The following is a 12,126-nucleotide window of genomic DNA, read 5'->3' as shown; positions in this document are numbered from 1 at the left end:
CTACTCTGGAGGCTGAGGCAGGAGGATCACTTAAGCTCAGGAGTTCATGGCTGCAATGAGCCACTATAGTGCAGCCTGGGTGACCGACTGAGACTGTCTCTAAAAAAAAAAAGGAAAAAGAAACAGAATTGTGTCAGAGGACTAGGTAGGGTAAGATTGGCATTCAGTTCCTTTTAGTTGCTAAGCAAGTGAAGTATTCATCAGCTTTCCAGGTTCTCCTGCCCATCATTATATCCTTTAACCTCTGTGATCAAACATCTCCTTGTTTGCAGCTGCTCTCATTCGTGGAAACAGAAACAATTGTGCTCAATTCTCCAATAACCTTGATTGGCTCATCAGTAAATTGGACAGACTAGAATCTTCCTCAGGTGAGAATTGACAGGAAACTAGAACTAGACAAGATGAAGGGGTTTTTTTTTTTTCTTTCTGTAAAAAAGAAAACGAAGTTGGATCTTTTCCAATGGATTGCAAACAATCCTCAAATCATTATTTCAAAATTAAAAAGTAATAGTCTTCAAGCTTCCTGGCACCTGTACAACTTTATTTAACAACTCTAACCCAGACTTCAACAGTCCTTCCTTTTTAAATTTTTTACTCCGTGCCTTCATTTTAGTCCTTGGGTCCATTAATCACCCCCCTGCAGCCCCACCCACCCAGTGATCCTTGTCTCCTTCTAACTCCTATTATATTCTTATTCTCTGGGTTTTTAAACCCTTTTCAGTATTGTCCAAACTGTTTCTTATAGTTCTAAAAGAGTGACAGGGATGAGAGGAAAAATGATCCCCACTCACCCCTCTCTCCTGACTCACCCTTCACATCATATCTATAGTCCTCCCTCATGACTTACGGAGAATCTGAGCCAAGAGTGTGGTCATCATTGGGAAGTGACCATGCTGCAGGGCTTAGCAGTTTGCTTCCTCCGAGATGAGTAAACATGGCAGTTGTAGGCCCCTCATGGGGAAGCTGGAGGGTTTTGATGCTTTTCTCAAAGTCTGGAAATGACAGGTGTTTTAACAGACCGGCCAAGAGAGGTTTCCCCAAGGATCATCCACCTACACACATCTTCCTAAGCCTCTCTTTTCTTCAGTGCCTCAGTCTCATGGGCTAGATTACATTTCAGGCTAATTTATGAAAACATTGAGTAAAAAACAGAATCGAAAGGAATTTTCTTAATAAAACTGATTAAGCTATTAGCCAACTACTTCCCTTGAATTTCCATCATGATGTTACCATATATGTGCCAGGCTGCAGAGGCACTCCTTTTTCTTAAGCCTTCACTTACGTAACCTATCCATTGTACCAAAAAAGGGGGGAAAAGCCAAATCGACTTTATTGTGTGAGCTTACAATTTGTTTGATACATGAGTAGACCGAAAATAAAAATAATTTCTAAGGTAGTTCCTAGAAAAATTCTTATTTGGGAGAAACTCAGAATATTTTCCAAATTACTTGAATGACCTTTAGAATTTATAGTAAACTGGACATCTTCTTTTATATCTGTTTTTAAATGAAGTATTACTTAGTTTGATCAAATGAAAATTTTTATTTTATAACTGCTTCTCTATATTTTAACATACAAAGATCATGTATTTGTCCAGGAAGCGGGAGATAGGGTTTGTGCTGAATTAAAATCACCAGTAAATTACAGCCTGGTTGGCCTCCAGGGGGTCTCTGAAGTCTACCGGAAATGAATGCATTTTTTCTGGCTGGAAATATTTGATAGATTCAAAGAATTGATGATATCCTGTCCCCTCAGGAAGGTCTGTTCACACTCAGGTTTCTAAATTATGGTCACTTCTGCCGGGCATTTAATGTCCAAATGATGTTTGTGGCATTCATGTAGGTATCTTGGAAGTTTTGCACTGCATCTTAACTGAAAGTCCAGAAGCCTTAAATCTGATAGCAGAGGGCCACATCAAGTCCATCATCTCCCTGTTGGATAAGCACGGGCGGAATCACAAGGTAGGTGTGGAAAGAACAGTGATTGACTTTGCCTGGTGTTTCCCTCCCTAACGTTCATGACCATTGTGTATTACTGAGAGTATGTTGATTAGTCTCTTTCTTGACTTTGATAAAAATCTTGAGAAATTGGAAAAAGACTTTCCCTGCATACAAGCACACTCCAAGGTGGGCAGCCACACTGGTCTTTGGATGGTTCCATGGGTTTTCACCAGCTCCCCAGTCGCCACTCATTATCATTAACCCTTAACACCAGCTCACTGTGGGACACTCAATAGGCCCTGTCTGCACAAGGCCAACCGTACGGGGCTGGTCCAGGAACTTAGTAGTGAAACAGCTTATACCAAGCTGTATAGAAAAGATATGACGAAATCAGATTTAAAACAGTGTAGAAAGTTTTAGCAACATGGTTTGTTATTAAACAAAATCAGATTTACTATGAGTGAAACCAAATGAAGTAAATGAGTCTGTGCATGTGCAAGCAGGAGAACTGAAGCCACTGGTCCCTCTCTTTTATACAAAGCAGCTATATGAGTTGGGGCCTCAGTTATGTCATCTGCAAAATGGAGACAGTGGCATCTCACTAAGTGAAATGCTGTATCATTTTTTTGAGATTTCATAGTTCTAACGTCTCTATTTTTATGAAGTTATATCTCTAAGACACAGTGATCTATGGGGAAAGTCTACTAAAATACGGAGAGTTTTTTTCCTGACCCTTCAACATCTGCACACACATGGGGGCTACTGTGCTAATTAGTGGACAGACACGATATTCAACCGCTCAGGAGGTATATTTCAGAGCAGAAAGCATGATGGGACATATGGGACTGCAGCTGTGCTTCTGCAGAGGGACAGAAGTAGGCTTGGTCACTGGCAGTCTCTGCTTGTCATCATCCGTGGGGACTGCATATTTGAGACAGCTCAGTGTGTCCGGGAGATCGAGACTCGGCAGCATAGACTGTATGACATGCATCCGCCTTGGGCAGCAGAAAGCCATGGTCCTTAGCATGTGTGAAATTGTTTGACAAAGAATAAAAAGAAATACGTGGGATCTGAAATTGCTTTCCCAAATGCAGTAAATGAAAGGCAAGCATGAAGCTTCAGCTTCAGTCCAGATGCTCTGCGTTCCAACACGTTCCTTCCTGTCTGGGAAGTATAATGAGAATAATCGATAAGCACCTGAGCAGCGCATGCTAGGAGCCGTGGGCTACGTGCAAATGTCAGAGAAGCCTTTTCACAGGAAAGCTGCTCTCGTCTCATTGCCCCAGAGGTTTCTTTATTATTAGAACACATAGTGTACTTAATAAATAACCAACTTTGTTGTGGCTTCTTTCAGCTCAAAGCCACAAAGCATTTGATGCATGTCACTTGGTGGCAAGTTGATTACTATTCTACCCATTCCACAGCTGAGAAAATCCAGGCCCACCAAGCTGAAGTGTTTTGGTAGAAATCAATGCCTGATCTGATATGTTATCAGAGTAGCCTTTAATCTTCCAGAACCAAGACATTGTTAGAGAAATTCTGGTAGTGTAAAAGTTGAAGCGATGTGATCTTGGTACCTAAGAGTCTTTTCAAAGATGTTCCTTTTCCATTTTTGGATAGATTTTGGGGTAAAGGTCTGTCATGAATTCAGATCCTTCCTTAGGTATTACTCCATTGGGTAGCTTTTATTTTCAAAGAGAAAAAACAGGTTTAAATCATCACTAATGTATTTGTGGTCATTTTGCAAAGAATGTGCTGAGTGGAGGCCAGACTTCCATGCAACACTTCATCTTTGCTTGGAAAATGCCAAGGTAATGTTTTTCTATCTGGGCTGCATTGTTGTCTCCAGTCCTAGAATTTCAGGAGTCTCTGACCAGTCCATTTAGCTTTCGGTGAAGACAGTGACTCAAAATATGCAAAATTTTAAAGCCACAAGGGACCTCAGAAGTCCTCTCACAAGAGCAACAACAGGAATGATAACCAACATTTATTTTGCACTTAACAAATTCCAGTTATTGCTGTTAGTGTTCATGTGTGTCTTAGTCAGGTCTCCTTACGACCTTACGACATAGCATCATTATTATTTGTACATGACACTGGCAGAAAGAAGGGCGGGGCCTGGGTCCTTGGATGTTAAGCCGTTTCCCAGGGTCACACAGCTAATTAATAATTAATGACACACTACGAGCAGAAATTGAATATTCTTTCCAGTGTTTTTTTCAAGCTGCAACCTGTGAACATGTTCTTCAGAATCCAAATGTTCTGTGAGAATATATTTAATTTTGTGATTTTATAATTATCTAAATACAAAACTTCTGCGGTGAAAAATTTACCACTAGAAAGCATTTTATTTGCTTTTTTTATTTATAAAAAATAAGGGGTACAAGTGCAATTTTGTTACCTGGATATATTGCATAGTGCTGAAGTCTGGGTTTTTATTGTAACCCCAACCCAGATAATGTACATTATACTCATTAAGCAATTTCTCATCATTTACCCCCTTCCACACTTCGAAGTTGCCAATGCCTATCACCCCACTCTCTATGTCCACATCTCCACATTATTTAGCTCCCACTTAATCGTGAGAATATGCAGTATTTGACTTTCTGTATCTGAATTATTTCACTTTAAGATTATGGCTTGCAGTTCTATCTGTGTTGCTGCAAAAACCTGATTTCATTCTTTTTTATGACTGAACAGTATTCCATTGTGTTTGTATATACACCACATTTTCTAATCTTCCATTGATGGATACGTACGTTCATTCCATGTCTTTGCTATTGTGAATAGGGCTGTATTGATAAACATACAAATGCAGATATCTTTTTGATATAGCAATTTATTTTCCTTTGGGTAGATGCTCAGTAGTGGGATTGCTGGATCAAATGGTAGATCTATTTTTAGTTCTTTGAGAAATCTTCATACTGTTTTCCATAGGGGTTGTACTAATTTACATTCCCACCAACATGTATAAGCATTCCCTTTTCTCTGTATCCTCACCAACATTTGTTATTTTTTAATCTTTTTCAATAATGGCCATCCTGACTAGTGTTAAGATGACATCTCATAGTGGTTTTAGTTTGCATTTCTCTGATGATTAGTGATGCTAAGCATTTTTTCATATGCTTGCTGGCCATTCACGTGTCTTCATTTGAAAAATGTCTGTCCATGTCCTTTGCCCACTTTTTAATGGGATTATTTGTTTTGTTGTTGTTGTTGAGTTGTTTGAGTTCCTTGTAAATTCTGGATATTAGTCCTTTGTTGGATGCATAGTTGGCAAATATTTTCTCCTATAGGTTTTGTGTTCACTCTGTTGATTATTTATTTTGCTTTGCAGAGCTTTTTCATTTAATTAAGCCCCATTTATCTATTTTTTGTTTTTGTTGCTTGTGCTTCTGAGGTCTTAGTCATGAATTCTTTGCCTAGATCAATGTCTGGAAGAATTTTCCCTGGGTTTACTTCTAGCATTTTTATAGTTTCAGGCCTTACACTTAAGTCTTTAATTATATCTTGAGTTGATTTTTGTATATGGTGAGAGAGAGGGATCCCATTTTCATTCTTCATATGGCAATCCAAATTTGCCAGCACCATTTGTTGAAAAGGGCGTCCCTTCCCTGGTATATGTTCTTGTCGACTTTGTCAGAGATCAGTTGGCTGTAGCTATGTGGCTTTGTTTCTAAGTTCTCTATTCTGTTCCATTGATCCATGTGTCTATTTTTATACCAGTACCATGCTATTTTGCTTACTATAGCCTTGTAGTATAATTTGAGGTCAGGTAATTGTGTCATGCGTGTCTGTGTGAAGAGACCACCAAACAGGCTTTGTGTGAGCAATAAGGCTATTTATTTCATCTGGGTGCGGGCGGGCTGAGTCTGAAAAGAGAGTCAGCAAAGGGAGATAGGGGTTGGGGCCGTTTTATAGGATTTGGGTGGGTAGTGAAAAATTACAGTCAAAGGGGGTTTGGGTCACAAGGTGCTCAGTGGGGGAGGTTTTGAGCCAGGAGAAGGAATTTCACAAGGTTAATTGCTCAGTTAAGGTGGGGCAGGAACAAATCCCAATGGTGGAATGTCATCAGTTAAGGCAGGAACCCGAGATTTTCACTTCTTTTGTGATTCTTCACTTGCTTCAGGCAATCTGGATGTATCTATGTGCAGGTCACAGCGGATACGATGGCTTAGGTTGGGCTCAGAGGCCTGAAAGTAATGTGATGGCTCCAGTTTTGTTCTTTTTGCTCAAGATTGTCTGGGCTACTCAGGTTTTTTTTTGGTTACATAGGAATTTTAGGATTGTTTTTTCTAATTCTGTGAATGGCACTGGTATTTTGATAGGGATTGTATTGAATCTATAGATTGCTTTGGGCAGTATGGTCATTTCAAAGATACTCATTCTTCTGATCCATGAGCATGGGATGTTTTTCCATTTCTTTGTGTCATCTGCAATTTCATCAGTGTTTCATAATTTTTTTTAGAGATCTTTCACCTCCTCAGTTAAATATTTTCATAGGGTTTTGTTTTTTGGCAGCTATTGTAAATGGGATTGCCTAGAAGGCATTTTCATATAAGTTAGTGTTTGGCAGACTGGAATTGGAGGGCTCCTATGGGTTCATGAAGGTAGCCTTTAGGGTATGACATTTTTCCTTTAAATATAATCTTACATCTTATGGGTTTGAGATGTTAAAATTCTTTCTACCTTGCAACTTCCAATCATATGCTTAGAATTGAGACTACATATAATGGTAGCAATTATTTTACCTTTACTTCTTTGCTAAAATATTTAAGTTGTTAGCTTTGTCCCTTTCATGGAAATAACCGCCACTCATCAAAAGCATGATCAGATTTGAGGTCAAAAAGTTATAGGGAAAGAACACAGTCTTTGGAGTGAAAAAGACAGGAGTGTGTTGCAGTGCTCACTCCATATTTTCTGAATGCATTTAACCCTTTGACCTCTCAGTGATTTCACTCTTGTGGATCCTTCAGCACCTCCTCACTTCCTACTTTTCCAGGACTCATCAAAATTCTTGTCTGGTCAATTAATAAATAAATAAAAATAAATAAAGTATTGTCTGCTCTTTAAAACTTAGTTCAAACGCCACTTCCTCCATGAATCTTTTTCTGATTCCAGTTGGAATTCGTCTCCTCTCTTATGATTTGTTCTCTGCTGAAATGATTGTTCTAATCTGCCTCCTCTTATAGTTGTTTTTACGTATCTATTTCTCTTATACCTGTAAGTTCCTTTGTGGTAGGGACTGTCTTTGTAATCCTTATAGTGCCCAGCTAAGATGTTGTACGTGGCAAGCATTCATACATGTTTGTTAAAGGTTTAGTAAATAAATAAAAGGAACAAATGAGTGAGCTAGAATCTACTCCTGTTTCACCTTGAACTAATGGAAGTTCACATATATGTACAGGCCTCATCTCATCCCACAGGTGCCTTATCAGTGGCAAGAAACACACTATGTTAGTAGCACTGATTTTGTTATTCGGTAAAAAGAATGATGAAAATTCTAACAGTCACCCTGTAGTTTTTCCAGAGTAAGATTCTGCTAATATAAATAAAATATGCATTTTCTACTTGCCCCTGAAGCTGCCTTAATCCAAACCTGCTCAAAGTTGTCATAGATCAAGACTTTTTATTATCTTCTTTGTTTTTCAAGGATTTGGGGCTACCTTTGAGAAAAATATATGATAAAATAGTAATATCATTGATTCTCAGAAAGTATCAATCAGGAATCAAAGGTTTAGACTGGGGGGTCTGAATAGTACTCATTTCTCAAATATAGGACTTGATATAAAAATCTCAGAATAAATATAGTTAGCATTTGTTTAGTAAGGCTGTTTTTACAGATGAAATCTAATGATGAAAATGCAACAAACAGTGTTTCCATAGATATTTATCTTCAAAATATAATTCCCATATAAGCTTGTGTTTGGGATAGACAGTAATAGAGATAAAAGCAAAATGAGAGGCTCTCGAGTGAAATGTGGTATCACTGATGAGAATGAATACAACCAGAAACAAATGAACCCCCCAAATGGGCCCTTGATTAGGGAGGCCTAACTCTGATGACACACAACCCCATATTGTCAGTGGCTTAGCATAGTCAAAATTTATTTTTGCTCATATGACTCTCCAAGGCCAGTGGGAGGGCTCCAGTGAGTGTGGTTATTGGCTTCACCATCCCCTAAGGGCAGAGCCTCGCAGACAATAGGTGTTCACAAGTTTTCTGGGGATCATGTTAACATGAAGGCTCTGATTCAGTAATTTGGGAGTGGGGCTAGGGCTAAGCATCTGTGTTTCTAGAATGGTAGCACTACTGCTGATGATCTAGATGGTACCAGTGCTGCTGTTCTGGGGATCCCACTTGAAATAAGGAGATCTTTGGGCTTTGGAATCCCTTGTTGGATATCTGTATCCAGTGGAAGGAAGGTAAGGTTGGTGGAGCCCACTCCTGGGGCCCACCCACTTCCTATTGGCCGGAATTTAGTCAGATGATCCCCTATCCCTGCAAGTGAAGGCTGGGATATAAAGCCTTTGTATGTTCAGAAGGAGAAGAAAATGGAGTCTGGTGAATACTCAGCAGTACCTGCCTCTCTAGTCAGGTATTCCAGAGGTCACCAAGATGCCCCCTGTCTGTCAGAAAGTACAGATGGCCTCTAGCTGCAATGCCTGCATGCCCCCCATGGTGGACTGGACCTATCTGCACTCCCTTTTCTTTTAAAAGAAACTGTGAACCCAGAGAATCTGAGACAGGTCTTAGTTAATTTAGAAAGTTTATTTTGCCAAGGTTGAGGACGTGCCTGTGACAGAGCCTCAGGAAGTCCTGACGACATGTGCCAAAGGTGGTCCAGGCACAGCTTGGTTTTATACATTTAGGGATACGTGAGACGTGAGACATCAATCAGTATATGTAAGAAGTACAATGGTTCAGTCTGGAAAGGCGGGACAACTTGAAGCAAAGGCCGGAAGACTGGAAGCTGAGAGGGAGCTTCCAGGTCACAGATAGGTGATACACAAATGGTTATATTCTTCTGAGTTTCTGATTAGCCTTTCCAAAGGAGGCAATCGGATAATGCATCTATCTCAGTGAGCAAAGGAGTGACTTTGACTAGAATGGGAGGCAGGTTTGCCCTAAGCAGTTCCCAGCTTGAGTTTTCCTTAGTGATTGTGGGGGCTAAAGACATTTTCCTACACATTTCCCCACTTTTTTTTAAATCTTTTGGAGACAGGATTTTACAAGAGAATGAGTCTCTGGTCTCGGGTTTCATCTGGTCTCTCATAGCTAGAAGGGCCATCTATTCCTAGATGGGTAGGTCCCAAAAGCTCATTTTTAGGAGGTTGTGAAGTCCCATATCCTGTGAAGAGAAAACAGTGGGGAGGAAGGGAGAAAAAAACAACAAACAAAAGAACAATCCTGGAAAAATCCATATAGGCCACGTTACTCTGAAGTCCGTACATTAGTAGGCAGGTATGAAAGTGGCTTATGTACGTAAACAGGTTGCTGTTACTTTCTTCTAAAGTTTATTTAAGTTGTCTGGCTTCAGTCCACAGGGTTTTAAGAAAGCACAACTTAGTTTTCAGTGGCTCCAAATTAGGAAAAATGGAAAAAAGAAGGAAAAAAATGTGAAAACATTATTTTGAAGACTTGTAACCAGGAAAAATCAGAATTCGGTCCCAAACTGTAGAAAACAATAAAAATTGAAAAAAATATCAGGCAGACCAGAATCTAACAACAGGTCTACTTGAAACATAATTTTTCTCTCTGCAGTTTCCCGTTTTCACTAAAGACAAATCATGGTAGGACTGGTTTGCTTTATTATACTTGGCCTAATCATTTGTATACAGTGCAGCAAGGGTAATTAGTTTTTACATAGACTTTTAAATGGGCTTTGATGGAACTTCGTTGCATAGCAGGAATCTCAGATATGACTTTTTAAAACTGAGCCCAGCCATGGATTTGTGCCATCAAATACCTATGAGTTGGGTGAATTTCCTCTCCTCTGGAGGGTCCAAGAGAAACCTGGGGCTTCTGCACATGTCAGAAAGTGACATTCTTTTTACTTACCTCAGAAACCCTGTACATGGACTGTGTACACAAAATATGAGGCCATTTGTTCCCAGGGCTTTATTGGCTCCATAAGTCAAGTTTGATTCCTTAACGGAAAGCACACACCATTCCAGTCAAAGCCTTGGTAAAATAACCAATTTATCTCACTGTGCCCTATTACAAAAGAAAACTGATTTTTATTGCACTTACGCAAATAACTCTATTGCCATAAATTGAGACTACTCACGAATAGGTTCCAAATTCTGGAGAAGTTAGGTTAGAGAGAAACAAATATGCTCCAAATTTTGTTCGCAGGAGTGTTCTTTACTCAATCGTTAAAAGCCATAAATAGCTTAAAAGTTTTCTTAACTCTGTAAAACAAAACAATTTAACTCTGTAAAACAAAACAAAGTATCAGCAACATTTGAAACAAAAAGTCAAAAAGATTACTTCAGTTTTTTGTTGCTTCAGTTAATTCAGTTAACTCCTGTTCTGTTTGATAGCCATGAACATTTCAGCTCTCCATGAGAGTTCTGAAAGTTTTCCTTTATTCCAATGTCACAATTTACAAAGTTATCAGAAAACCTGCATGTAAGTGCACCTGTTAGAGTCCTACAGCTGATTATAAACCCACCTTTTAGAGAGGGTTTAAAACAAGATAAAACAAGACAATTGTTTGTGGATGAAAAAACGTTTTAAGGCAGCCGTAGTTAAAAGAAATAATTGACAAGGAAATTTGTTACCTCTGTGGCATGCAACAATTTTAACATAACAATTATGATTATTACTGATAATGTACACTAAGGTACATCAGAATTACAGAAGTTTCCCATAATTTTGGAATACATACCACTAACACATTTATACAAATATAGCCCAAAGAAACCAAGCACCATTTCATATTTGACAATGCTTCCTGTGTAATTTTTATACCAAATAAGCTAAGTTACATCATTTTTGGACTTTAGGGAACCTAATGTCTTAAAAGATTAACTAGGTTAGAAAAAGACATACTTTATAACTTGATTTGGGAAAGTTTGTCAAGTATAAAAGGTTTAAAACACTTGATATTACAAAATAGGATTACAGGTCATTGTAAAGTCATTCATTTAAGTGATAATTCAAGCATTTCAAAAAGCGAACACCTTCATTCTTTGAGAGAGAAGACTGAATTTTCTAAACAAGAAGCCCTAATAAAAACAGCATGAAGTCAATTACGTTTGCTTTTCAAACTTTGGTAAACAATTTATAAAATTTAATCTTGATTATAAAATACAACTTCAGTAAGCCTTTTATAACCTTTATAATCTTTATTAAGAGGTTGGTTAATGCTTCAAGAAAACCTTGTTAATCTGACATAAGGGTCCATATACTGGTTTTGCATCACTGTACCTTTGACATTGATAATTAATTTATAGAGGAACTGAACCTATTTTGTCTTTCAAAATTGGCCCTTACAATCTTAAATACCCACCTCTTCTGTGACAGTCCCTGGGCCTTGAAGAGTTGAATAGCTTTAATTTCTTGCCCTCTGTCTCAGGAATGCAGTTTATTTTGATCGACATCTTCTACAGGGCCTGAAGATAAGCCTTTAATTGCTGTCAGTGTTTACGATTTAGCAGAACTTGGTGTCCTTTTTAGACCCAGGAGTTAGAGCCCTGTAACTCAATGTTACAAGAACTTTAAAAGCACATACAGGAAGATACGTGGATGTAATGATGTAATGACCTTAAAAAAAAAAAAAATTATCTCAGTTTTTTTTTCCTAAGCAAACCAAAACTTTTAATATGACAACTTGATTATGTGAATTTTTTTAATATGTAAATCCTCTTATTGTGACTTACACTGACTGCTCATGACATGGTTGGACTTTCTGATTTGTTGTCAACATCCCTCCTTTTTAAAAAAGCAGTTATTTTATTTTAGGACTAAATTTACCATGCAAGATTCTTTCTTATATAAAATTATTTCTCTGTAAGTTTTTCACCTCGAAAAAGATAGAATAAAACCTCTTTATTTTTATAACTTTCTTTACATCTTTTTTATTCCTGGTTCTTTACACCTTGTTCTATACATAACCTTTAAACTTTGAATTAGACAAAGTTCACTTTTTTTTTTTAAGGACACACTTCTTTTTTCTTT

At 38.2% G+C, this 12,126-nt stretch overlaps 1 protein-coding gene across 1 annotated transcript in view; it reads left to right on the top strand.

The window, feature by feature from the left end:
* The window catches only part of RYR3 (ryanodine receptor 3), a 400,958-nt gene that overhangs the window by 111,999 nt on the left and 276,833 nt on the right, over window positions 1–12,126 (top strand). Inside the window, exons 14-15 of the mRNA XM_011932727.1 lie at window positions 273–368; window positions 1,843–1,961. Coding sequence (XP_011788117.1) covers window positions 273–368; window positions 1,843–1,961 — 215 coding nt within the window. The remainder of the gene's footprint in view (window positions 1–272; window positions 369–1,842; window positions 1,962–12,126) is intronic.

This window comes from Colobus angolensis, unplaced genomic scaffold (genome assembly GCF_000951035.1).
Source record: "Colobus angolensis palliatus isolate OR3802 unplaced genomic scaffold, Cang.pa_1.0 Scaffold97, whole genome shotgun sequence".
Lineage (NCBI taxonomy): Eukaryota > Metazoa > Chordata > Mammalia > Primates > Cercopithecidae > Colobus > Colobus angolensis.
This window is presented reverse-complemented; position numbering and strand designations above follow the sequence as displayed.